This window comes from Ammospiza caudacuta, chromosome 28 (genome assembly GCF_027887145.1).
Source record: "Ammospiza caudacuta isolate bAmmCau1 chromosome 28, bAmmCau1.pri, whole genome shotgun sequence".
In the NCBI taxonomy this organism is placed as follows: Eukaryota; Metazoa; Chordata; class Aves; order Passeriformes; family Passerellidae; genus Ammospiza; species Ammospiza caudacuta.
This window is the reverse complement of record NC_080620.1, coordinates 6,375,915-6,401,803: the sequence shown is the minus strand read 5'-3', so window position 1 is coordinate 6,401,803 and position 25,889 is coordinate 6,375,915. Positions and strand designations below refer to the sequence as shown.

Below are 25,889 nucleotides of genomic sequence, written 5' to 3'. Positions count from 1 at the left end.
CTGTCCCCTAAGGTGGCAGGGAGATGGGTACAAGGAAGGGCTTGGTCACTTTAGGATGGAAAATGGGACGGGGACAACACTCCCTGTTCTCTCAGTAGCCCCTCACACCTGTCTCCAGTCCCAGTAGGTGGCCAGAGGGATGGGGACAAGGAGGTGTTTGGTCACTTTGGGATGGAAAGTGGTTGGGGACAACATCCTGTCTCCTCAGCAGTGTCCCTCGTCCCTCCCTCCCTGTCCAGCGGCCAAGCCCGGAGGCTGCTCCATCCCTGGGAGAATTCCCAGTTCCAGCCAGGAGGGTGAGCTGAGACACAGGCACAGCCACCTGGGGGGCACAGCCGCCACCTCCCTGCAGGGACACCCCAAAAAGAGAGCACCCCAAAAAGATGCTCCCGACTCCATCCTGGTGGGGCACAGCCGCCACCTCCCTGCAGGGACGCCCCAAACCCGAGCCCGGGCGGCTCCCGGCCCATCCCGCCTGTCCCGCTCCCGGCAGGGCCGCTGTTCTCGGCTCCATCCCGGTAATTACCGGGTCCCGAGGCAGCGACGGGGCCGCAGCTCCTGGGTTTGTCCTTCCCGGGTATTTTTAGCTGTGGTCGCAGCCGGGAAAGGGCCCAGAGGAAGAGCCGGGTCCCGCCGCCCCTCTCGGGCTCATCCGGCTGAACAATGGCCCGGAGAGGCTGGAAAATGTCCCCGTTTCCCGGGGCTGGCGCCGGGAGCCGGGCAGGGCTGGGCAGCCTCTTGGAGAGCTCCTGTCCCCTCCCTGGCACCACCGGTGGCACCCGAGGGCTGACCTCGGCCTGCTGGGACAGGCCACAGCTCCCCCAGGAGGAGTGCCACTTCAGGAAGGAGGGATTGTCCCCAAAGCCACATCCCCAACGCTTTGAGGGACGTGATGGGAGGGGGACAGGCACCCAAGGCCACCAGGAGTAGGGGGACACTTGGGGACGTGGGTGACCCGGGGCTCTCCTGTGCTCCCCACCCTCAGGATGAGCCGTCCCTCCAGGGCAGAGGGATTGTCCTCAAATCCATGTACCCCACCTTTGGAGGAGGATGAGTGGAGGACCCAAGGCCACCAGGAGCGTGGGGACAGTTTGGGGACAGGGGTGGCAGTGAGGCAGAGGAGCAGGAGGGCTCTGGCAGCAGAAGAAGAGTCGAGAGTGGCGGAGGGGTGGAGAGGACACTGCTCACGGCTGTCCCCACGGGTCCCCTGTCCCCAGGCCAGGCTGGAGGCCAATGTCACCGCGCTGGGGGACGAGCTGGTGGCGCTGCGGCGCGAGCGGGAGCAGCTGGCCGGTGACAAAGTGGCGCTGCAAGGTGAGCTCTGTCCCCCCGCGGGGAGCCCGGCCCGAGGGGGCTGCGCTCCGCCCTGGGGTGACACCGGTGTCGCCGCTGTCCCCAGAGGAGGTGGCGCGGGGCGCGGAGCAGGCGCGGGAGCTGCGGGGGCGGCTGCAGGAGGCGCTGGAGGAGCAGCGGGAGCAGCGGGAGCGCCGGGAGCGCTGCGAGGCGCGACAGAGGGAGCTGCAGGACAGCCTGTAAGGGCCCTGGTCCTTGGTGACACCCCTGTCCCTCGGGGACATCCCCTGTCCCCCGGGATCATCCCTCTGTCCCGCGGGGACATCCCCCTCTAAGGTCCTCGTCACCGTCCTCAGGGTGGGCCACCCCCAGAGCAGCCACACCCCCACCCTTGTGACACCCTGTCCTGTCCCTCCCTCCTCATGGAGACCCCCTCATGTGTCCCCCCAGTCTGCTCCTCCCTTTCCCTGTCCCTGTCCCCTTTTAGAGACGCCCTGTCCTGTCCCTCCTCCCCCTGGGGACCCCCGTGTCCCCAGCCGGGGTCAGGGCCACCCCCCAATGTGTCACCGCTGTCCCCACAGCCGGGACTACGCGGCCGAGCTGGAGATGCTGCGGCGGCGGGGCCGGGACAGAGGCAGCGGGCGCAGGTGTTCCCCGGGCCAGCGGTACTTGGGGGGACCCGGGGAGGGGGGAGAGCCCGGACAGGGGGGGACAGCCCGAGGGGACAATTCTGAGAGGGGAACAGACCGAGGGGGACAGCCCGGAGAGGGGGGACAGCTCGGGGAGGGGGACAATCCGGGAATGGGACAACCCAGGAAGGTGTCACAACCCACGGACTGGGAAATCCCGCACGGGGGGACATCCTGGGAAGAGGGGACACCCCCGGGAGGAGGGGACACCCCCGGGAGGAGGGGACACCCCCGGGAGGAGGGGCAGCAAGGAGCGGCGGCTTCACCGCCCTTGTCGCCGTGTCCCCGGGGCAGCAGGACCCGTGCGGGACTCACTCCCCGTCCCTCCCCTTGCAGGAAGGGCTGAGGTCCCGCAGCCCCCTCGGCCACATCCCCGGTGCCGTGATGTCCCCAGCGCTGCCACCTGCGGGGCTGGCTCGGCCCCGGAGCCGCCAGCGCAGCGCGGGAGCCCTGGGGGTGGGACACGGGTCCTGATTCCATTGATCCCCTGATCCCATTGGGTCCTGATGCCATTGATCCATTGATCCCTGATCCCATTGATTCCCTGATCCCACTGATCCCTGATCCCATCAATCCCTGATCGCATCCCATGTCCTGATGCCATTGATCCCTGATCCCACTGTGATTCCTGGCCCCATTGGGTCCTGATCTCATCCCATGTCCTGATCCCAATCCTGATCCTGGTCCCGACCCCGATCCCGATCCCAATCCCGACCCCTTTGTGCCACCATCCCGTGTCCCACTCCTGCCGTGTCCCCATCGCAGCCAGACAGGGGACAGGGGGGTCCCTTCTCAGCTTTTTGGGGCAGTTTTGGCTCATCCCGGGCACGGATCTCCCTGGAATCCCCTCCGGGAGCTCCGGCCACATCCACGGAATGATGGATGTGAACCCGGGAACAGCTCGAATCTGGGGGATTTGGGGGAGATTGGGCAATAAAAGCTGCGCTGCTCACCAAAACATGTCCCTGTGCCACCAGCTCGCTGTCCCCTGCTCCTCTGACCCCAACTGCCCCCTCCCCAAACCCAAACGTGCCCCTAAACTCCAGGGATTTCCTCTATCCCGAACCCCAAAACACCCCGAGGAGGGACTGGGGGACTCAGAGCCACACCCTGTCATGGGGCCACCCCCAGTGTCTGTCCCCTCACGGGGACATCGCCGCCACGGTGGCCCCGCCCAGCCGGGAGTGGCAGAGCAGGGGTTGTCACCGTGTCCCCACCCCGATCCCGCTCCCTGCGGGTCCCTGCGGGTCGGGGCGGCCTTGGGGACATGGAGGGGACTGAGCGCAGGGAAAAGGGTGGAGTTTGGGGTGGCATGGCTGAAGCGGGAGACACTGCTCTTTGTCCCTCAGTGCCACCTCAAACCAGGCGTCTGGGGGTGTCGAGGTCCTGGCTACGGCCACTGTCCCCCTGTCCCCATCCCGTGGGGATGTCGCGATCCCCCAGCCCCGCAGGACGCCCGGGGGGTTCCGGGGGGGTCCCCGGGGTGTTCCGAGGGGTTCCGGGGGGTTCGGGGGGGCCGAACCGCGGGGCGCCCCGGGCGCTGACCCCTGGCCGGTGGCTGTTTCCTGCCCTGGCTGCCCCGCGTCCCTCGGGGACCGGGAAGTGTCTGCGATGGCCCGGCCGGTGTCGCTGCCGGAGCCATTCTCAGCTACCGCCGCTTCCTTTTCCTGAGCTGCAAATAACAGTGAGTCACCCGCGGGGACAGTGCCACCCCCGAGGGGGGACACCGCCATCCCTGGATCCCCCCGAGGGGACACTGCCACCCGCGCCCCCGAGTCGCCGGTGTCACCTTTGGGATGCCCCATGCCGGATCCCATCCCGAGGGCTCCTCGCAGCCTCCCAGGACGCCACATATCCCTCCCATTCCCAAATTAACCCCTCCAATTAACCCCCGCCCTGATTAACCCATCCCCACACCGTGGGAATGCTGTTCCCAGTTTGGGAACTTTGTTCCCAGTTCGGGGATGCCGTTCCCAGTTCGGGGATGCCGTTCCCAGTTCCCCTCCCCATCCCGAACCCTCTCAGGGCTGGGGGGCCGCTCTGGCCCCACCCAAGTTTGGGATTTGGGATCCTCCGCTGGGAATGGCTCACGGGGACACCGGGATGTCACCTCTGTCTCCTCCCGGCGGCTCGGGGGGCATCCCTTGAGGGAACGGGGGGCTCGGGGAGGGGGCGGGACACTGGGATGTCTCCTCTGTCTCCTCCCGGCGGCTCGGGGGGCTCGGGGTTGGGGGGGCCCGGATGCGTCGCTGCCCTTTGCACAGGATGCGGCCGCAGGAAAATCCAACTTTCCTGGAAACCCTCTTCAAAGTGCACCCAAGGATGCTGGGAAGCCACGGCAGAGCTGCTCCCGGTCCCTGTCCCTGTCCCTGCCCTGCCTTCCCACGGGGGCTTCGTCCCTGCCTCACTCGGTGCCACCCGAGCTGTCCCCGTGTGCCACCCCCGTGCCACCCTCGGGGTCCCGCCCGGCACTCTCGGCGGGATCAGGGCTGCAATTCCCACGCCAGGGGTGGGAATTTTGGGGCGGGAGGCAATTCCCGACAATTCTAATCAATTCCAGGCAATTCCAAACAATTCCAGGCAAAGTCCAGGCAATTCCAGGAGCGCAGGACACCGAAATGGGATGGGATCGAATCAAATCCCGTGATTTTGGTGCGGGAGGAAATTCCAGGGATGCGCCGGGCACTGAAATGCATTGCAAGGAATGGATTCCCACTTTTTTTCCCCCCTCTCCACTCCAGGAGCAACAATCCCAGGAGAAGCTGCGCCCCGATCACCCGGCGGGATCAAATTCTCCGGAATTCCCGTGCCAGGAGTGGGAATTTTGGGGCAGGAGACAATTCCAGACAATTCCAGGGGCGCGCCAGGCACCGAAATGGGATGGAGGGAATGAAATCCCCTTTTTTTTCCCCTCCACTCCAGGAACAACCCCAGGGCCCAGATCACCCAGTGGGATTGAATTCCCTGCAATTCCCACGCCGGGAGTGGGAATTTTGGGGCAGGAGACAATTGCAGACAATTCCAGGGGCATGCCAGCCACCGAAATGGGATGGAGGGAATGAAATTTCCTTTTTTTTTTTCCTTTCCACACTTCAGGAACAACAAGCCCAGCAGAAGCTGTGCCCTGATAACCCGGCGGGTCCCCGGGAGCATCCGGCACGGCAGGAAGGAGCCCGGCAGGAGGAAATATTAAATCCTGGGATATAAACACGGCGGCGGGAGCAGCCCCGCCCCGGCGCGGCCCCCCTGAAAAGCGCAGTCCCCACGGGGTGGGGCGGCCAGAGCGGCAGCGAGGATGGAGAAGAGCAGCTTCGCCATGGCCAAGTTCGGGCTGGAGCACAAGGAGGCGATGCCGAAGCGCGACTGCGGCTTTTACCTCAAATACATTTTCCTTTTCACCTCGCTGATCCAATTCCTGATCATCCTGGGGCTCGTGCTCTTCATGGTGTACGGGAACGCCCAGGCGGGCACCGACACCCACCTGAGGCTGCTGGAGGAGCAGGTGCAGAGCCACTACCGCAGGATTGTCGCCCTGGGTGCCACCAATGCCAACCTGAGCCGCACGCTCAACGCCACCCTGAAGGACAGGGACAAGGTGCAGGGGATGGCGCTGAAGGCGCAGAGGGAGCTGGAGAAGTGCAACAGCAGCCAGGCCTCCAGCAGCATCCCGCAGGTGAGCCCGGGCTCCTGGGAATCCCGCGGGAGGGTGGCACCGCCTGCAGGTGACGCTGCTGTCGCCTCCTCGTCCCTGCGGGTGGTGACAGCGAGGGGACCCCAGAAAGTGCGAGGGGATTTTGGTCAAGGGGGTCCCAATCTTGGCGTTCTCTTCCTTCTCCTCCTCTTCCTCCCTGGAGCTCTCTCAGAGCCCCTGAAGTGGTGCCCGGGGATCCTTTTGGGATGATCTGACCACTCTCCTCCTCCTCTTCCTCCCTGGAGCTCTCTCAGAGCCCCTGAAGTGGTGCCTGGGGATCCTTTTGGGATGATCTGACCCCTCTCCTCCTCCTCCTCTTCCTCCCGTTGCCCTGGAGCTCTCCCAGAGCCCACGAGGAGATGCCGGGGGGTCCTTTTGGGATTCTCTGACCCCTCTCTTCCTCCTCTTCCTCCCGTGCAGCTGCGGGAGCTCCTGTTCCAGCAGCTGAGGCTGAAAGAGTGCCAGGTGATCACCACCCTCATCAACAACACCTGCACCGGTAAGAGACACCCCCAGCCCCAAAAAACCCCTGGGGACCCCCAGTATCCCCTTCCTACTCCTTGGGGACCCCCAATTCTCCCTCCCCAATCTCCTGGGCACCCCCAGCACCCCCACATGACCAGCCCCAGGCAGAGGCGTCACCCCAAGCCACGGGGTGGCACCTGGGGGGACCCAAACCCCCGGATCCCAAATCCCCCAGAGCCAAACCCTGTCCCCCAACTCCCCTCAAGCTGAGAAGCTGCAGCTGCAGCGGCAGCTGGACCAGGCCAGCTTGTCCAAGAGAACCCTGGAGGGCAGCAGGCAGCAGAGCCAGGCCGAGCTGACCAAAGTGACCCAGGAGAAGGACAAGTGCCAGCAGGACCTGCAGAGTGCCAGGACCGAGGGCGACCTGAGCAGGATGGAGCTGGATGTGCACAAACATCGCTGCAGCTCCCTGCAGAGCGACGTGAGCGAGAAGATCCTGAGGGTTTTGGATCTGGCCAAGCAATACCAGTGCAAAGAGGCCGAGAAGGAGCTGGGGCAGATCCGGGAGCGCGTGGAGGAGCTGCTGCGGCGGCAGAAGGAGCGCGACTCGCTCTTCGTGTGGAGGAGCAGCTGCGAGCTGAGCGTGCAGCAGTGCCGCCACAACTGCTCCCGCGACACGCAGCAGCTGCAGCAGAGGATCCAGGGGCTGGAGAAGCTCCAGAAGGACGGCGAGGAGGAGAGGAAGAGGCTGCAGGCAGACAAGGAGAAGGTGGGGAAGGAGCTGGAGGAGAAGAGGAAGGCGGCGGCGGCGATGGAGGAGTCGCTACGGCAGCAGCTCGGGGTCTGCATGGGAACCAAGGTGGGGACATGGCGCACTGGGGACATGGGGACATGGGAACACGGGAACACGGGGACATGGGACATTTGGGCACTGGGGACATGGGGACTCCCATGGGGACATGGGCACAGGCACCTCTGCACTGGGATTTTCCTTCCTGACACCGGGATTTTGTTTATGTGGGAATTTCCTGCTGGGGGCGGTGCCACCCCTGAGCACTGCCACCCCTGAGCACTGCCACCCCTGAGCAGTGCCCACTTTCCCCCCAGATGTCCCACCTGGACCTGCCGGGCTCGCGGGGGCCAGGCAGCGCCGCCCGCTCGAGCTCCTTCCCTGGCACAGGCGCCTACATGGAGCTCCTGAAGAACCCGGCCACGCTGGGCACCATGGGTGAGTCCCGGGGGGACTGGGGACAGGCTGGGGAGTCACCATGTCCTCTGGGTGCCCACCCCATCCCATGCATCCCATCCCAACCCCATGGATACCATCCCATGGCATGGAAACCATCCCATGTATCCCATCCCAATCCCATGGATCCCATCCCGATCCCAGCAGGAATGCAGAACCTGGTGGAGCTCCAGCAGATGCTGCAGCTGATGGAGCAGTACACGGCCACCCTGAAAAACGCCAGGTGAGGGGACAGAGGTGACACCGGGCCACCCTCCCCGGGGCACCCAGTGCTCCTGGAGCTGCCCCCGACCTGATCCCACTTTTCCCACAGCGGATAACGCTGGAAAATCCCACGGAAAACCAGGAGAGCCGCCCAGGAGGTGCTTCCCGCAGCACGGATGGCAACCCCTGCCCCAGAGCCACCCTCCCTTTGTCCCCATGTCCCCAAGCCCACCCCACATGTCCCCTCAGATGTATCCCTGCCTTTCGGCTGGAGCGGGACAACAGCCGGCCCCGAATCTGGGGACAACTTGCTGTTTTGTGTGGATGGAAATCCATGGAAAAACTGGGAATTTTGGGAGCGGGAATTCCACACAGAGGGGTGGGAAATGCCCAAGGATGAGGGACAGTGACGTCCTTGTCCCCCAAGAATGAAGGACGGCGGTGTACTTGTTCCCCGGCCCCAAATTTGGAGACAACTTGCCGCTTGTGTGGGTGGAAATCCATGGAAAAATTGGGAATTTTTGGAGGGGGAGTTCCATCCCAGCTCTGCAGAGAGGGGTGGGAAATGCACAAGGACGACCTTGTCCCCAGAGGATGCAGCACAGGGATGTCCTTGTCCCCAAAGGACGAGGGACCGTGCTGTCCTTGTCCCCCCGCCCCTCCCGGAGCGGAGCAGGGATTTATTCCCAGGATTTATTCCCGGGATTTACGGCTGCGTTTCCTGTGGAAAATCCTTTTCCTGCCCCGCCGCCCCTGCCCGCACGCCAGGCGCCACCAAGGCCTCCCGGAGTGTCCCTTGTCCCTTTCCCCATCCCAAGTGTCCCCCGAGCCGTGTCCGTGCTGGGAGAAGGGCACTGCCACCTCCTGCCACCCCTCCAAGGATGGCGATGCCACCTCCCCCCCCACCTCCTGCCCAGCCCCAGGGTGGGACCGTGGTGACAAAGGTGACAAAGTCTCACTGTCCCTGAAGGTCCAGAGGGGCCTCAGGCACTGCCAGAGGATTTCCTGGAATTCCTCCATGGATAATCTCGGAGCACCAGGTGCTTCCCGAGCTCCTGGCTGGGTGGTGGCACAGGGGGGTGGCACAGGGGTGTCCCCAGGAGATGCCACCGTTTTTGGGGTGGCAGAGCACCAGCAAGACCCCACATCTGCCACGGCTTGGGGGAATTCCGTGGACTGGGAGGGATCCCAGGGGTTCCCAAACCCCCCACGCTAAATCCTTGGGGTCGGGGGGCACAGGGATGTGCCCCATGTCACACTGGGGATGGGGACACCCCAGACAGGGACACCGGGGGTGGCTTTTCTGCTCCTGCTCCTTGTTTGTCCCCCTGGCCAGGAACTGGGACTTTTTCCGGGGGTTTTTCCCACATTTGGGGCTCAGGACACACTCCCAAACACGGTCACCAGCGAGGGGACAACAGCAAAACCACCAAAGGCACCACAGTTTAATCCTGGTGACATCCCACACCATGGAGTGCCACCGTCACTTCCCAACACAAAAATCCCTAAAAATGATATCCAGGATGTCCTCGGCGCCCACGTGCCCGGTGATCCTGCCCAGCTCCCGACGCGCCACCCGCAGTTGCTCGGCCGCCACCGCCAGGTCCCCGCTGTCCCCAAGGTCCCCAAAGCGCTCCAGGGCCGCCGCGCACGCCCCGAGGTGGCGGCTGTGCCTGCTCTGAGTCAGGCTGGGAGAGCCTAGGAGGGGATCCCCGCACCTGGAAAAGGGATTGGGAACAGGATTGGGAATGGGGATTGGGAACGGGAATGGGGATTGGGAACAGGATCGGGAAAGGGATTGGGAATGGGGATTGGGAATGGAAATGGGGATTGGATAACGGGAAAGGGAATGGGATCGGGAAAGGGATTGGGAATGGGGATTGGGAATGGGGATTGGAAATGGGAAAGGGATCAGGAATGGGAAAGGGATTGAGAAAGGGATTGGAAACGGGAATGGAAAAGGGGATCAGGAATGGGGAAGGGGATGGGAAACGGGAAAGGGATCGGGCATGGAAAGGGGATAAGGAATGTAAAACCAGATCGGAAATGGGAAAGGGGATTGGGCAGGGAAATGGGATAAGGAATGGGAAAGGGATTGGGCATGGGAAAGGGATCAGGCATGGAAAGGACATAGGGCATGGAAAAGAGGATCAGGCAGGGAAAGGGGATCAGGAAAGGAAAAGGGGATTAGCCAGAGAAAGGGGGACCAGCCAGGGAAAGGGGGATCAGCCAGCCCCAAAAACCAGGACGAGGGTTTGGGATCCCCCCGGACTCACAGCTGTGCCAGCTGCTGTGTCAGCAGCTCCAGCAGCGCCTCCAGCCCCTCACCCGTCTTGCAGGACAGCAGGGTGGCAGGTGGTCCCTGTCCCTGGGCACCAGTGGCACTCGGGGACCCCCTGTGCCCCCCCAGCAGGTCAGCCTTGTTGAGCACCAGCACGCAGGGGGTGCCCAGGGGCGGCTCCAGCGCTGCCAGCGCCGCCTCCAGAGCCACCGGCGTGGGTGACACCGAGGTGGCATCCAGCACTGCCAGCACCAGGTCAGCCTGGCACAACCTGGGGACACACACAGGGCGATGTCATCTTCTGGGCTGAGCTGTGGGGACCCCCCCCAAAAGCCTCCCCAAAGTCCCCAGAGCTCACCGGTCGCGTGCCCGGGCCACCCCCTCGCGCTCCACGGGGTCGGTGGCCTGGCGCAGCCCCGCGGTGTCACTGAGCACCAGCGGGTACCCCCCGATGTCCAGGGCCACCTCCAGCACGTCCCGCGTGGTGCCCGCCGTGGGGGACACGATGGCGGCCGGGCGCCGACCTGGGGACAGCGGGAAAGCTCCAGGGGGATCTGGGAATGATCCCAACCCCTCCGTGCCCGTGGGTGACACGATGGCCTGCGCACAGTGGGAATGGCTCCCTCTGGAGGTCCGGAACGCTCCCTTTTCCCCGAGCCCCACTCACAGAGCAGGTTGAGCAGGCTGCTCTTGCCCACGTTGGGGGGGCCGGCGATGACGGCCCGGACCCCCTCCCGCAGCAGCTCCCCCCGGCGCCCGTCCCGCAGGTGGCCCCGGAGCTCCTGCAGCAGCGCCCGCACGGTGACACGAACTGCGGGGACACGGAGGGGTCAGCCCGGCTGGGGACACGGCGGGGACACAGCAGGGACACTGCAGGGACAGTCCGGCTGGGGACAGCGGGGCCCGAGCCCCAGACTGGGGAAAAACACCAGGAGAGACCCCAGGTCCTAAGCCTGAAATCTGGGATAAAACACTGGAACAGACCCTGAGTCCTGACCCCTAAATTTGGGATAAAAAAACGGGGCAGAAGACCCCAAGTCCCAGTCATGGGGACAAACAAGGACCTGGAGTGGCTGGATGGGACAAGCCCCCTCTTGTCCCCATTCCCAGTGTGCCACCATGGGGACACAGCCATGACATGGGGACAGCAGGGGCTCACCTTGGGTCAGAACCTCTTCCTCCACGTTGTCATCCTCGCTGAAGTCGATGTAGGCCTCCAGGTGGGCGAGTGCCTGCCATTGGGGTGGGAATCAGCCCCGAGCTGCCGGCCACCGGGGAGGGCTCGGCGGCCACTGGGGAGGGCTGGGTGGTATCCGGGAGGGCTGGGTGGCCACTGGGAAGGGATGGGCGGCCCCGCAGGTGAGCCCCACCTGGGTGAGGGCGTGGCTCCAGCGCTGGTAGAGCCGGCCCAGGTCGCCCTCCATCTGCCGGAGCGCCTGGCGCCGCTGCGCCTCCGTCTCGGCCCCGATGAGGTCCCGCAGCCCCTCGGCCGCCGTCAGGTCCAGCTTGCCGTGGGCAAACGCCCGGCGGGTGAACTCGCCCGGCTCGGCCGGACGCAGCCCCGGCAAACGGCCTGGGGGGACACCGGGCATGGCGGGATGGAGGAGGGCCCGGGAAATGGGGTGGGGGAGCAGGAGGAACCTCCGGGATCCCAAAGGAAAGGGGAAAGGGTACAGGGGGAAATGGGACACGGGATGATCGAGCTGAATCCTTGAGATCCCAGAGCGAAAGGGGAGGAGGGACGGAGAGGATCACCCGGCATCCAAAGGGGAAGAGGGAAAGGATCGGGAGGGCTGGGAAAGGGGCAGGAGAGATGGCATAGGATGGGGAAGGGCTGGAATAGGGTCAGGTTGGGATCAGGGCTCACCCAGGGCCCGCAGCACCCCGCTGACCACGGCGGGCCCCCCGTGCACGTGCAGCTCGGCGCAGTCCTCCCCGGTGAAGCTGTGCGGCCCTGCGGGCACACGGGGCTGGGTGGGCACCCCGGCTGCCAACCCCCGCCCCCAAACCCCAGTTCATGCCCCCCGACCCCTACCCCGTGTCCCCAACCCCACATCTGTGTCCCCAAACCCCAATTCATACCCCCCGACCCCAGCCCCATGTCCCCAGACCTATGTCCCCACCTGGGAACCACACCACGAGCCCCCTGTCCAGGCTCTCGGCGGTCTGGGGATCCCGGATGCGCCGCAGGGCCATGACCCGGGGCGGGGGCTCGGGGGTCCCGGTGAGGCTGCGCAGGGCGGCCCCGCTGCCCGGCCCGCTGGCCCGGATCACGGCCACGCCGGAGCGCCCCGGCGCCGAGGACAGCGCGAAGATGGTGTCACCTGTGCCCCGGGTGGCACCTGTGCCTCTGGTGTCACCTGTGCCCCGGGTGGCACCTGTGCCCGCCGCGGGTGGCACCGCCGAGCTCAGTGCCCGCGCACACCTGGGGGATGGGGGGGCATTATGGGCACCCCCGGTGGGCACGGAGGGGGCGCGACCCCCGTGTCCCCAGCCCCGTGGGGATGAGACCCCTCCCCAGGTGTGTGCTGACCTCAGGTGTTCCCTCCCCAGGTGAGACCCCTCCCCATGCACCCCCTTTTCCAGGTGAGACCCCTCCCCAGCTGGGACCCTTCTGCACGTGTGCCCCCTCCCCAGGTACGCCCAAACCCCGGCTCACCCACTCCCGTACCCGCGCATCCCACAGGCACCAGCGGTGTCCTCCCTGTCCCCGTGTCCCCTCCCTGTCCCCTCTGTCCCTCTGACCCCCCCTGTCCCCTCACCTGCCCCTCGCCGCCCTCATGGCCCCGCTCAGCGCCATCGCTGCCCTCCCCGCGCCCGCCTGGCCCCGCCCACCACCGCACGCCATTGGTCAAACCTACCGAGGGGGCTTGGTCATAACGGTAATTCTGCTTCTGATTGGTTAATAACTTGCAAAGCCGCCGCACCGGCCTCAGCGCCTCCGCCCATTAACGCACGCTATTGGTCAAGACACATTGAGGGGCGGGGCTAACCGTGAAACACGGTTTCTGATTGGTTAGTACGCAAAGATCACGGCACCCTGGTGAAGCCGCGCGAACCCCGCGGTTCCGCCCGGTCCCAGTGAGAAACATTATTTAAATTATTGTAATATTTGATATCTATTTATATTGAAAGAAAGTCTAAAAATTTATAAATTTTATTAAGAGATAAAATCCGGCGCTGGGGTGCTTGGCTATTTGCTTGATATTTCTATTTTTATATTTTTAATTAATTAATTTTTATTTCTATTTATTGATATGAATATGCAGGTACGCCCTGTAAAGGATCAGTCTGTAGAGAACATGTTTTAAGTGAAATTAATATAAACATAAATATAAACATAAAAATAAGCAGAAATAGAAATAGAAATATATTGAATATATAGTTTTGTGCAAATAAATAATATACATTTAATATATTTTATGTATATAAATAATATATATTTAATATAGTATAGTAGTGGTTTTGTATTAAATATATATAATTTTTATATAAATATAAAAATATATAAAATATATGTATATTTATTTAACTTAAACCATATTTTCTATAGACTCCATTACAGAGGCTCATGCAGATTTATAAGGGTTTAGCTTAAAATATTTCTTTGCATTTAGACATTTTTTTGCTTGGTTTTAACCTTTGACTTGTCTTCTCGCCATCTTGTAGATTAAACCAATATATTTTACTTCTTCTTGTGGTTAAATAATGATAACGATAATGATAATGGTAATGATAATGATAATGGTAATTATAATAATAATTTAGATAGTGTATATTTTATTCTTTATATTATTATTAATTAGATATTATTGTTACTGTTGTTAATTAGATATCATCATCATCACCATAATTATTATTATTATTATTATTATTAGTCCTGTCACTATTCCAATTCCCAAAATCTGGGCTTGTCTTCCAGGGGGGATAGAGGCACGGATGGACTGGGATGGACTGGGATGGACTGGGACAGCCCGCACGGCCCCGGTGACCCCGTGCCCCCCCCGTGCCCCCCCAGTCCCGGGCCTGGCAGCGGCTCCCGCCCCCCCCGTGCCAGCCGAGGTGACAGCTCGGGGACGTCTCCCGGTGGCACCGGGCAGCCGGGCTGGCACCGGGCCCAAGTCCCGCATCCCGGGGGGCTCCGAGCGGCCGGGCTGGGCGGGACCCCCGGTTCGGAGTGGCTTTGGGGGGGCTCTGGGGGGCTTTGTGGGACTTTGGGGGGATCCCCAGCGCTGGGGCGGCCGCTCTGGGCGGGGGGGGTCACCCCAAATGTCACCGGGCAGCGCTCACCCCGCTCGAGTTACCGGGAGCCGCCTCACCGGGCGGGGGGGGCACTGAGGGGGCACGGGGGGGCACCGGGGGCACGGGGCGGTGACACTTGGGGACACCGCTGGGGACAGGCCGAGCACGGCGAGGGGGGCGATGTGGGGAGGTGGGGGGGGGACACCTCGGGGCACACCGGGGACACCGCGGGGGCGCCACCGGTGCCACCCCCGTTCCGAGCCGCCCCCCGCGCTCCCCCCGGGACCCCCCCGCGGGGCGCGGCCGGACACGCGTGGCCGGGAGCCGCGGCCAACCGGAGCGTACCGGGAGCGGCGGCGGCTCCGCGCTCCGCTCCGCCGCGGCCGCCTTTGTCCCTCCTCCCGGCCGCAGCGGCGGCGGCAGCGGCGGCCCCGGCGGCCCCGGCGGCCCCATGCACCGGCCCCGCCGCCGCCGCCGAGCCCCGCACCATGCCCGAAGCGGCGGCGGCCGCGGCGCAGGACGGAGAGCGGCCCCGGCGGGGCCCGGTCGCGGAGGAGCGAGCGGAACCGGCGGCGCCCTCCGGAGTGCTGGGTACGGGGAACCGGGGGGTGCGGGGGGGGCTCGGGGGGGGCCGGGATGCGGCTCGCTGCGGATGCGGGCCGGGAGGCGGTGGGGGGGTCGGGGCTGCCGGTACCGGAGCTCTGAGCATCCCCCCGGTACCGGCACGGCTCCGAGCCCCCCCGCCGGGGCGGGTCCCGCCTCATTGCGGGGGGCTTCTGTGGCTCTCGGAGGGTTTTTTGTCACCTTTCCCCCCATTCCGGACAGCCCCGAGCCCCCCCGGGATGGCGCTGGCAGCCGACGCCGTGTCCCCCCCCCTACCGGTGACACCCCCCGTGTCCCCCCCATCCCGGGAAGGCGTTTTGCCCCCGCCACCCCCCCTTGCCAGGCCCGTGCCCCCCCCAGCACGACAGGGGGGTGGCGCAGCTCGCAGCCTTTGTGTCGCTGTCCCCACGCCGGCCTTGGGGTCCCCTCCCCCGCGTGGCGCGGGGCCAGGTGACATCCCCGGATCGGGGTCCCCGCGGCGGGGGGGGCTGGCGGGGCCTGGTGGCAGCTGCGGCACCGAGCGGGGCTCCTGCCGGCGGTGGGTGACCCACTTCGTGCCCCCCGGGACACCGCTCGGTGCCCGCCACGCCGCAGCTCCGGTGACCTTAGCCCGGGAGCCAAGGTGAGCGGCACGGCCGGCGACAAACGGGGACAAGCGGGGGGACCCGGGGGGTGGCACACGGCGCGCCGGCCCCGCCGAGCCTTCGGGGCCACCTCGGTGGTGGCACCGCGTGTCGGGAGGGGCCGCGGGGACAGCGGGGTGAGGGTGGCGGTCACCCCCCAAGCTCAGCCTGCCTGGGGGTGCAGGGGACCCCCCCTTTTCCATGAGCTTGGGCACGGAAAGCCCCCCCCGGCCTGGGTCTGTGCCCCCGGGGTGGGCACTGCCCCACGCGGGTGGCAGTGGCCCCGCAGCCGCCACCCGCGCCGGGTGGCACCGCTGCGGGCAGGACATAAATAATGCAGGGTGGGTGAGCTCAGCCTGCCGGCGTCACCCGGCTGCCCGGCCAGGGTGGCTCGGCCACCGCCGCCAGTGCCCCGTGCCCACCGGGCACACTGACAGCCCCGCAGCCTGATATCCCCATGGCCTGGCACCCTAAAACACGGGCACCCTAAAACACTGGCACCCTGAGAGTCTGGCACCCCAATACCCCAACACCCAGCTACCTCTGCACCTCACCACCATGCACCTGTACCCCAACACCCTGGTACCCCAACATCCCCAAAGCCTGACGCCCCAACACCCTGGTACCCCAATACCTCCGCCCCCCAGCACCCCTGCATCCTGATACCCCAACACCCAGGCACCCCAACACCCTGGCACCTTGGCATCCTGATACCCCAACACCCTGGCACTCGGGCATCCCTGCACCCCAGTACCCTGACACCCTGGCATCCCATCCCTGTCACCCCCAAGAGCCCTGCACTGTAATACCCTGGTACCCCTGCACCCAGAAACATCAACCGCCTGGCACCCCAACACCCAGACACCCCAACACCCAGACACCCCAACACCCGAACAGCCTGGCACCTCAAGAATCTGGCACCCCAACACCTCAGCACCCTGGCACCCAATAACTTGATACCCTGGCATCCCAACACCCCAACATCCCAGACCCCTAATACCACAGCACCCCGATACCCCAACATCCCCACACCCGGGCACCCCAGCCCCCCCAACGCCCTGGCACCCCAATACCCGAGCACCCCTAAACCTCAATCGCCCAGCAGCCTGGCACCCCATTGCCCCACGGCCTGGCACCCCCTTACCCCCAAACCCTGGCACCCCCTTACCCGCACAGCCTGGCACCCCCGCACTCCAGGGCAGGACACGGCCGTGCCCAGCCTGCCGGACCGGTGCCACAGCGGGGGTGGCATCCTGGCGCCGTCCTCAAGAGCCACCCTCGGCTCGGGGACAGCGGAGCCTTTCAGAGCCCGTCAGGGCGCAGAGTTTGGGGGGTCCCAGCAGAGGTTCCCGGGTTTGGGGGTCCCACAGAGGTGCCCGGGTTTGGGGGTGGTCCCAGCAGAGGTTCCCGGGTTTGGAGAGGTCCCACAGAGGTTCCGGGGTTTGGGGGTCCCACAGAGGTGCCCGGTTTTGGGGTGCCTTCCTGGCATCATCAGCTCTGGCATTTCCTGTTTTCCCGGGCGGTTTCCGGCACCCCGAGCCCTTCCCAGCCCCGGGGCGCCGCCACATCCCGGGCCGAGGAGGGGACACAGGCAGGGAAGCGACAAGCGGGGTCCCCACCGTCTCCCTCCCTCCCTGCCAGCGCCGGGTGGATTTTTGGGATCCCTCCCCGTCCCCACCCTCCCCGGGCGGCGCTTTGGGGACACCGGGCACGGGGACAGCGCGTCCCAGCGGCGCGGCCACCCCGGGGCGGGGCTGCGGCCGTGTCCCCTCGGTGCCACCGCACCCGGGGGTGCTTTGGGGACCGTCCCCACCGCAGCCCGGCGCGGCGGCGCGGTTTCCATGGAGACCGGCTGCTTTTCCCCATCCCCGTTTTTCCTGCGCTTTTCCGTGCCCGGGCTCCGGAAGGAGGTGAGAGCCCTTGAGGACGCTCCGAGGGGACACCCCGCGACATTGGCCACCGCCGGGGGTGGCGGGGCGCGCTGGCGGCTCCTCCCCGCAGCTGTCGGGGCCGATTTTGGGAGCTGCCGCAGGAGAAACCCGATGCCAGGGCGGTGGCACCGCCGTGCCCCGTGCCGCGGCCGGGCTGGGGACAGGCGGGGACGCGTCCCGGTGCCAGCCCGGGGCTCCGGGGCGCTCTGGGATCCGCTGCCCGCGGGGGTTGATCCCTGCCCGGCCTCCCCCGCAGATAAACTCTTCGGGAAGCGGCTGCTCCAGGCCGGGCGCTACATCATGTCCCACAAGGCCTGGATGAAAACGGTGCCCACGGAGAACTGCGACGTGCTGATGACATTCCCGGGTAGGAACGGGCCGGGAAACCGGGGAAACCGGGATAGGGGCGGGGTGGGACTGGGAAAACTGGGATCAGGATGTGGCCAGGAAAACCGGGATTGGGGTGGGGCCGGGAAAACCGGGATCGGGATGTGATCGGGAAAACCAGGATTGGGATGTGGCCAGGAAAACCGGGATAGCCGGGGCAGGAGCGGGTGGGGATGGTAGGAAGATCCCGGGAGGAGGCAGAGGGGATGGGGAATTGGGGGATTGGGGAATTGGGGGATTGGGGGATTGGGGATGTGGGATTGGGGTGGGACGTGGGATGGGGCAGTATTGGGGATGCAGGGAGGGGTGGGGACGTGGGAAGGGATAGGGAATGTGTGGATGGATGGGGACCGGGACAGGGACACGTGACAGGATGGGAACAAGGATGAGGGACACCTGGAGGGATGAGGACTGGGATAGGGACACATGGCAGGATCAGGAGTGGGGTGAGGGACACAGGGATGGAAGGGCACCGGAACAGGGATGAGGGACACGTGGCAGGATGGGCACCGGGCCGGTGACACGGGGCAGGACACACGGCGCTGTCCCCGCAGACAGCACGGATGACCACACGCTGCTGTGGCTGCTGAACCACATCCGCCTGGGCATCCCCGAGCTGATCGTGCAGGTGCGGCACCACCGGCACACGCGCGTCTACGCCTTCTTCCTCACCGCCACCTACGAGAGGTGCGTGCCCGTCCCCGGCATGTCTCCAGCATGTCCCCAGCACTGTCCCAACACTGTCCCCACGCTGCCCCCAGCTTGCTGCGCGGGGCGGACGAGCTGGGGCTGCGCAAGCCGGTGAAGGCGGAGTTCGGGGGCGGCACCCGCGGCTTCTCCTGCGAGGAGGATTTCATCTACGAGAACATCGACAACGAGCTCGGCTTCTTCAGCTCCCAGGTGGGGACGGGGTGTGGGGAACGGGGTGTGGGGGTACGGGATGTGGGATAAGGGGATATGGGATACCCGGATGTGGGGCACAGGGATAGTGGGTACAGAACAACGGGAATCCAGGGATATGGGGGTGTTGGGATATGGGGATAGAGGATATGGGGATCTGGGGAGGCTGGGTGAGGATACAGGCACCCCTGGCACTGGGGACAGGGACAGGCCAGGGCCAATGGCAGCGTGTCCCCCGCAGGAGAGGCAGAGCATCATCCGCTATTGGCTGGAGAACCTGCGGGCCAAGCAGGGCGAGTCCCTGCACAACATCCACTTCCTGGAGGGCCAGCCCATCAGTGAGTGTGGCACCCGGTGACAGTGCCATGGCAGCCAGTGACACTGCTGACACTGCCACGTGTGGCACCTGGTGGCACCTGGTGGCACTGTCCCTGTGGCACGGAGTTCCCACGTGCCACCGTCCCCATTGTCCCTGTGCCAGCCCCACCACCCCAGGGCCACACGGAGTGGCAGTGGGGATCCCGGGCCGTGTCCCCACTGTCCATGACCCCCTGTCCCCATTGTCCCCATCCCTGGGGCGGGGTCTGTAGGATCCTGGTGGGCACAGAGCTGTCCCCACTGTCCCCACCCCTACTCCCGCCCCCCCAGGGCCCCTCGGGGCGGCAGTGGGGACCCCGGACCGTGTCCCCGTGTCCCCGCTGTCGCTGACGCCGTGTCCCCGTGGCAGTCCCGGAGCTGGCCGCACGGGGGGTGATCCAGCAGCTGTTCCCGCTGCACGAGCAGAGGATCCTCAAGCGCCTGATGAAGTCCTGGGTGCAGGCGGTGTGCGAGGCGCAGCCCCTCGGTGAGACTGGGGGCGCTTTGTGGGGCTCGGAGGGTTTGGGGTCACCTCAGGAGGGTTTGTAGGGCCCTAGCCCTTCAGTGAGCTTTGGGGTGACTCCAGTGGAGTTTTGGGGTCCCGGCCCCACTGATGTCCCCTGTGTCCTGCCCAGATGACATCTGTGACTATTTTGGGGTGAAGATCGCCATGTACTTCGCCTGGCTGGGCTTCTACACCTCGGCCATGGTGTACCCGGCCGTGTTCGGCTCCATCCTCTACACCTTCACCGACAGCGACCAGGTGGAGCCTCTGGGGCCACTCTGGGGGCTTCCCAACCTTCCTGGGGGGTTTCCATCCCCACTTGGGGTTCCCATCCTTCTGTGAGGGTTTCCACACTCTTTTAAGGGTTTTCATCCCTCCTTGGGGTTTACCAACTCTTCTTGAGAGTTTCCATCCTTCCTTGAGGTTTTCCATCCCTCCTTGTGGGGTTTTCCCCCCATCCCTGATGGATTCCTTCCTCCTTTTCCCTCAATGCCCCACCCCATCCATTCCCTCGGGGCTGGGGGAACTCCCAATGCCCCAGGGCTGCATTTGGGGGCTGTGGGGGCGGGGAGGGGACCAACCCCGGTGCAGTTGGTGCCGTCTGTCCCCCAGACCAGCCAGGACATCTCCTGCGTGGTCTTTGCCATCTTCAACGTCATCTGGGCCACGTTGTTCCTGGAGGAGTGGAAGCGCCGCGGCGCCGAGTTCGCCTACAAGTGGGGGACGCTGGACACCCCCGCAGAGTCCCTGGAGGAGCCGCGGCCCCAGTTCCGGGTCAGACACCAGCACGGGGTCCCCTCCCTTCTGGGGCCCCATTCCTTGGGGTCCTGTCCCTTCTGGGGGTCCCATTCCTTGGGGGATCCCATCCCTTTTGGGGTATCCCATTCCTCAGGAAGGTCCCCAGATCCCATCCTGAGGGGGGCTCAGCCACCAGCCCCAGGGTCCCATCAGGGGTTTCTGCATCTGTGGAGTGCCTGGAGCTGTGGGGTGCCAGGATCTGTGGGGTCCCTGTCCCTGTGTGTGCCATGGGCCGTGGGTCCCTGGTGCTGTGGGGTCCCTGTCCCTGTGGGTGCCCAGGGGTTCCTGTCCCTGTGCCCGTGGGTACCCCATGTCTCCCTGTCCCTGTTCCTGTCCCTGTCCCTGTGAGTGCCCCGTGGGTCCCTGTCCCTGTCCCCGTGGGTGTGCCATGGCTCCCTGTCGCTGTCCCTGTCCCCTGTGTGTGCCACGGGCCGTGCCCACAGGGCACCAAGCGGATCAGCCCGGTGACCAGTGCTGAGGAGTTCTATTACCCGCCCTGGAAGCGCCTCCTGTTCCAGAGCCTCGTCAGCCTCCCCGTCTGCCTGGCCTGCCTCACCGTTGTCTTCCTCCTCATGCTCGGCTGCTTCCAGCTCCAGGTGTGGCACCGGCCCTGGGGACAGTGACAGTGGCACTGCTCTGGGGACAGTGACAGTGACACTGCTCCTGCTGCTGGTGCTGCTCCTGCTCCTGGTCCTGCTCCGGTCCTGATCCTGGCCCTGATTGTCTCCCTGTGCCATCCCTGTCCCTGTCCCATCCCTGTCCCCACCTTGTCCCTGTCCCCACAGGAGTTGGTGCTCAGCATCCAGGAGCTGCCGCGCATCCTTCGCTTCCTGCCCAAAATCATCCTGGCTGTCATTGTCACCACCTGTGACGAGCTCTACAAGAAAGTGGCCTTGTGGCTCAATGACATGGGTGCGTTGGGGACCCTGTGGTGGCCCTGGGGTGGCCCTGGGACCCCCGGGCCCCCCTGACTCACCCTGTGCCCTGCAGAGAATTATCGGCTGCAGAGCGCCTACGAGAAACACCTCATCATCAAAATGGTTCTGGTGAGGGGACACGGGGACACAGGGACACTGGGACACTGGGGTGACACTGAGGGGAGATTGGGACACGGGGACATTGGGGACACTGGGGGACATGGGAACATGGGGGGACATGGGGGCACGGGGACATTGGAGACACTGGGGACATGGGGGACACAGGGGCACACAGGGACATGGGGGCACAGAGGAGACACCAGGGGACTGGAGGGGGCCAGGATCACGGACACGGGGGAGTGGGAGGGACTGGAGAGGTCCTGGCAGCTCTTGCTGAGGGGACAGAGGGGACAGAGGGCACTGGGGGGTCCCAGTGGCTCTTGGTGAGGGACAGAGGGGACCAGAGAGGTCCTGGAGGGACAGAGGGGACCGGAGGGGTCCTGGCAGCTGCAGAGGTGACAGCTGGGGCTGGAGATGTCACAGAGGGGACATGGAGGGAAGCAGAAGGTCTCAGCCAGCGCTGAGGGGACACCGAGGTGACCGAAGTGCCACCCTGCTGTCGCCGCCAGTTCCAGTTCGTCAATTCCTACCTGAGCCTTTTCTACATCGGATTCTACCTCAAGGACATGGAGCGCCTCAAGGAGGTGAGGGGACCCTGCCAGCGGGGCCGATGTCCCCACAGTGTCCCCAACACCCCTCCACCGCCTCTACCACCACCGCATCCCTCCGCTGTCCCCGCCTGTGTCCCCGCCCAGCGCGGCTCACGGCGTGTCTCTGTCCCTGTGTGGTGTCGCCGTGTTGTCCCTTTTGTGTCCCTTTTGTGTCCCTTCCGCAGCTCCTGCTCATCCTGTCCCTGTCGCAGAGCCTCGCGCGGCAGCTCCGGGAGGCTCTGCTCCCCTCCATCCTCCTCCACCTCCACCTGTCCCTCATCTTCCTCAGGCGCCTCCTGCGCTTTTGCTGGACCCTGGGAGTATCCAAAGTAGGAGCGCGGGGACACCCAGGGGACCCAGGGGACACCCAGGGCACACCCAGGGGACCCAGGGGACACCCAGGGGACACTCATGGGACATCCAGGGGGCTCCCAGGGGATACTCAGGGGACACCCAGGGGACACAGGTGTCCCCAGCCAACTCAGGGGGGCGGTGGCGCTGCTGCGGCCCCGCCCCATGGGGGTGTCAGCGGTGGGCGGGGGTCACAGCAGAGGGGACACTGTGGGGGGTGACACAGAGGGGTGGGGACACCACAGGGACAGCAGAGAGGATCAGGGACAGCGCGAGGAGACCGCAAGAAGAGCAGGGACACTGCGGAGACATCAGGAGCGGGGACAGCACAAGGGAAGCAGAGACACCACAAGGGGAGCAGGGACATTGTAGGGACAACAGGGAGGAGCAGGGACACTGTGGGGACATCAGGAGCAGGGACAGCACAGGAGCGCCAGGAACCCCGCGGGGCCAGGCCGTGGGGACATTCCCCGGCCATTGGCGTGGGGAGGTGACGCCGCGTCCCGCGTGTCCCCGCAGATGCTGGCCACGCTGCTGATCACGCGGCAGTTCCTGCAGAACGTGCGGGAGGTGTCGCAGCCGCACCTGTACCGGCGGCTCCGGCGCGGCGAGCTGAGCCTGCGGAGCCTGCGGGAGCTCGGGCGGGCCCTGCTCCGCCTGCTCGCCCCGCGGCCGCCCCCGCACGGCCCTGCGGAGCGCGGCGAGAAGAAATGCCTGAACGGCGGCTGCGGCGTGCCCGAGGAGGAGGAGGAGGAGGCGGCAGCGGAGGAAGAGCGGCGCGGCTCGGACTCGGAGGAGGAGAGCGCGCTGGACTGCGGGCTGAAGCTGAAGAAGGTGAGCTTCATCGAGCGCGCCGAGCGCCGCGCCGAGCCCGCCGGCACCGAGGACGAGCCCTTCCTGGAGGAGGGCAGCCCCACCATGGTGGAGAAGGGCATGGACCCCGCGGCCGTGTTCGAGCTCTGCGAGGAGGAGGAGGAGGCCGAAGCGCAGCCCGGCAGCCCCGGCAGGGCGGCGGAGCCGGCGGTGCTGGCGAGGAGGAGGAGGAGGGAGGAGGAGGAGGGCGAGGAGGAAGGGAGGAAGCGCAACCGCGCCTCGTGGATCGATCCCCCCGAGGAGGATTACTCCACGCAGCTGACCCAGGCTGAGGTGGAGAGCTGCATGAAGAAGTATGAGGTGGGTGGCTTCTGTCCCCTTTGTCCCCTTGTCCCTGGACCTCTTGGGTTCCCCAAGGTGTTCTGGGGCTCTCTGAGGTGTCCCTGTGGCCATCAGGATTCCCCAGGTGTCCCATGGGGCCCCTGAGGTGTCCTTGTGTCTGGTGGCCTCCCAGAGTGTCCGTTCCTGAGGTGTCCCATCAAGAGCCACCCTGGAGCCCCCGGTGACCTGTGCGGTGTCCCCGCTGTCCCCTCAGGACACCTTCCAGGACTACCAGGAGATGTTCATCCAGTTTGGCTACGTGGTGCTGTTCTCCTCGGCCTTCCCGCTGGCGGCTGCCTGCGCGCTGCTCAACAACGTCCTGGAGATCCGCAGCGACGCCTTCAAGCTCTGCACGGGCCTGCAGAGACCCTTCGGGCAGCGCGTGGCCAGCATCGGCCACTGGCAGGTGGGACAGGGGACATGGGGACATTGGAACATGGGGACAGCATTGGCTACTGGCAGGTGGGACAAGGGACACGGGGACAGCGGGGACAGCATCAGCTCAGTGTGATCCCCATTAACCACCACACTAATTAACAAATTAATCAAAACCACCCTTAATTAATGCCTCAACCGTGTCCTGCAGAAGGTGATGGAGGCCATGGGCATCCTGGCCATCATGGTTAACTGCTACCTGATCGCTCAGTGCGGGCAGCTGCAGCGCCTCTTCCCGGGGCTCAGCCCCCAGGCCGCCATCGTCTGCGTCGTGGTGCTCGAGGTACCGGGGGCAGCGGGGCTGGGGTCACCCCAATGGGGGCTGGGGTCACCCCAATCAGGGCTGGGGTCACCCCAGGGTCACCTCAGTGGGGTTTGGGGTGCCCAGGCTGGGTCACGGCTCAGGGAGGTGATGGCCGAGGGTGGGGATGGCCAGGTGAGTGCTGGGCTGGATGAGCCAGAAATCCCTGGGTACTCAAATCCCTGGGTATTCAAATTCTGGGGTACTCACAGCCTTGGGTACCGACAGCCTTGGGTATTCAGATCCCTGGACAATTAATTAATTAATTCCCTGGACACTGGGCCAGATTTTGGGGCGGAAATTCCAAATTTTGGGATGGAAGGGGTGGATTTTGGGATGGAAGGATGGGATTTCAGGAGTGCCAGGAATACTGAGGTGTGTCCCCGTGTCCCCCTGTCCCCGTGTCCACAGCACTTTGCCCTGCTCCTCAAGTACGTGATCCAGGTGGCCATTCCCGACATTCCCGCCTGGGTGGCCGAAGAGATGGCCAAGCTGGAGTACCAGCGCCGTGAGGCCTTCAAGGTGGGTCCTGCTGGGGTAGCATCCCCAAGGTGTCCCCAAGGTGTCCCCAAAGTGTCCCCAGCACCACTGGGCTCCCAGAGGTGTCCCCATGGCCGATGGCCTCCCCCAAATGCCCCTGTGACCTCCCTGAAGTGTCCCCAAGCCCAGCGTCCCCTGAATGTGCCCCTCAATGTGTCCCTGATGTCCCCTAGATGTGTCCCCTGTTGTGTTCCCATGCCTGGTGTCCTCCTCGATGTCCCCATGCCCAGTGTCCCCTCCATGTCCTGGTGCCCCCTCGCTGTCCCGGTGTCCCCTCGATGTCCCCTGTCGCTGTCCCCAGAAGCACGAGCGGCAGGCCCAGCACCATTTCCAGCAGCAGCAGCGCCGCAAGCGCGAGGAGGAGGAGCGGCAGCGCCACGCCGAGCTCCAGGCGCGCCGCGACCGCGACCCCGCCCGCGACGAGGCCGCCAAGGCCGGGGACACCGGGCAGGACCCGGCGCACGACAAGGGCCAGGCCAAGGGGAAAAGCTCCGGCGGCTCCTCCGCGCACGGCCCCGACAAACCCAAGCGGCCCAGCTCGCTGCTGGCCACCAACAACGTGATGAAGCTGAAGCAGATCATCCCCCTGCAGGGCAAGTTCCTGTCCGGGGGCACCGGCGCGGCCGGCACCGCCACCGCCAGGTCGCCGCAGTCGCCCACGGGCAGCGAGAACAAATTGCCGGGGTTCCTGAGCTTCAAATTCCTCAAATCGCCCGAGACTAAGCGGGACGCGGGCACCGAGAAGGTGCAGTCGCCCACCAAGCCCTTCAACCCCGGCAAGCTCTTTAATTTCGGCAAGTCCGAAGGGCTCGGTGCCAACGGGGGCGCGGCCGGAGCGTCCCCGCAGCCCCGCGCGGGGCCCTCGGCGGACGCGGGGCCCGGGAAGTCGCATCTCAACGAGGAAGGGGCGCGGGAGGAAGCGGAGAACCGGGCGGAGGAGGAGGGCAGCGGTGCCCGGCTCTGACCGGGGGCTCCGGGGGTTCCGGGGGATCGGGAGGAGCCGGGCGGGGGAGGAGAGCGGCGGTGCCCGGCTCTGAGCGGGGCTCCGAGCGCACGGGGAGCCGGAGAACCGGGCGGAGGAGCAGGAGGGCGGCGGTGCCCGGTTCTGAGCGGGGCTCCGGCGGTTCCGGCGGCTACGGGAGCCGCCCGGTCCCTGCTGCGCGCGGCCGTGGCCGTCGGGAGCCTCTCGCCGCCGCTCGCCCGCGGGGCCGGCCCGGGGGCCGCCA

General features: G+C 65.2%; 3 protein-coding genes across 4 annotated transcripts; 2 read left to right on the top strand and 1 right to left on the bottom strand.

Annotated features, from left to right (window-relative positions):
• The first annotated feature begins 5,270 nt into the window (after positions 1 to 5,270).
• Positions 5,271 to 8,033, top strand: PLVAP (plasmalemma vesicle associated protein). 2 transcript variants are annotated; one of them, XM_058821162.1, is made up of 6 exons: positions 5,271 to 5,655; positions 6,094 to 6,172; positions 6,405 to 6,997; positions 7,246 to 7,366; positions 7,532 to 7,607; positions 7,698 to 8,033. In XM_058821162.1, the coding sequence occupies exons 1-6, from the start codon at positions 5,278 to 5,280 to the stop codon at positions 7,702 to 7,704; spliced, it is 1,254 nt and encodes a 417-aa protein (XP_058677145.1). In that variant the 5' UTR covers positions 5,271 to 5,277; the 3' UTR covers positions 7,705 to 8,033. The 2 variants fall into 2 exon arrangements, with proteins under 2 accessions (XP_058677145.1, XP_058677144.1); XM_058821161.1 differs by having other exon boundaries at positions 7,529 to 7,607; positions 7,698 to 8,029.
• A 1,015-nt stretch (positions 8,034 to 9,048) lies between these two features.
• On the bottom strand, positions 9,049 to 12,717 carry GTPBP3 (GTP binding protein 3, mitochondrial). The gene is made up of 9 exons (XM_058821016.1): positions 12,632 to 12,717; positions 11,993 to 12,294; positions 11,737 to 11,823; positions 11,240 to 11,442; positions 11,029 to 11,101; positions 10,537 to 10,680; positions 10,228 to 10,393; positions 9,865 to 10,140; positions 9,049 to 9,306 (listed from the first exon to the last, which is right to left on the bottom strand). The coding sequence occupies exons 1-9, from the start codon at positions 12,715 to 12,717 to the stop codon at positions 9,072 to 9,074; spliced, it is 1,572 nt and encodes a 523-aa protein (XP_058676999.1). The 3' UTR covers positions 9,049 to 9,071.
• Positions 12,718 to 17,564: 4,847 nt separating this feature from the next.
• Positions 17,565 to 25,627, top strand: ANO8 (anoctamin 8). Its single transcript, XM_058821158.1, has 17 exons — positions 17,565 to 17,635; positions 18,210 to 18,342; positions 18,417 to 18,555; positions 18,797 to 18,893; positions 19,283 to 19,399; positions 19,548 to 19,675; positions 20,030 to 20,191; positions 20,659 to 20,811; positions 21,001 to 21,127; positions 21,206 to 21,261; positions 21,762 to 21,836; positions 22,028 to 22,171; positions 22,713 to 23,366; positions 23,602 to 23,793; positions 23,974 to 24,105; positions 24,535 to 24,645; positions 24,965 to 25,627. The coding sequence occupies exons 1-17, from the start codon at positions 17,569 to 17,571 to the stop codon at positions 25,625 to 25,627; spliced, it is 3,150 nt and encodes a 1,049-aa protein (XP_058677141.1). The 5' UTR covers positions 17,565 to 17,568.
• The last annotated feature ends 262 nt before the right edge of the window (positions 25,628 to 25,889 follow it).

Coding starts and splice junctions, on each gene's coding strand:
- PLVAP (XM_058821161.1), top strand. CDS start 5,278: ATGGAGAAGAGCAGCTTCGCCATGGCCAAGTTCGGGCTGGAGCACAAG. Junction 6,998..7,245: donor GGGTCTGCATGGGAACCAAG/GTGGGGACATGG, acceptor CTTTCCCCCCAG/ATGTCCCACCTGGACCTGCC. Junction 7,367..7,528: donor GGCCACGCTGGGCACCATGG/GTGAGTCCCGGG, acceptor TCCCGATCCCAG/CAGGAATGCAGAACCTGGTG.
- GTPBP3 (XM_058821016.1), bottom strand. CDS start 12,717: ATGGCGTGCGGTGGTGGGCGGGGCCAGGCGGGCGCGGGGAGGGCAGCG. Junction 11,443..11,736: donor CGGGGTGCTGCGGGCCCTGG/GTGAGCCCTGAT, acceptor GTGTCCCCCCAG/GCCGTTTGCCGGGGCTGCGT. Junction 10,394..10,536: donor CAGCCTGCTCAACCTGCTCT/GTGAGTGGGGCT, acceptor CGCTGTCCCCAG/GTCGGCGCCCGGCCGCCATC.
- ANO8 (XM_058821158.1), top strand. CDS start 17,569: ATGTCCCACAAGGCCTGGATGAAAACGGTGCCCACGGAGAACTGCGAC. Junction 20,812..21,000: donor TCGGCTGCTTCCAGCTCCAG/GTGTGGCACCGG, acceptor CTGTCCCCACAG/GAGTTGGTGCTCAGCATCCA. Junction 23,794..23,973: donor CCAGCATCGGCCACTGGCAG/GTGGGACAGGGG, acceptor CGTGTCCTGCAG/AAGGTGATGGAGGCCATGGG.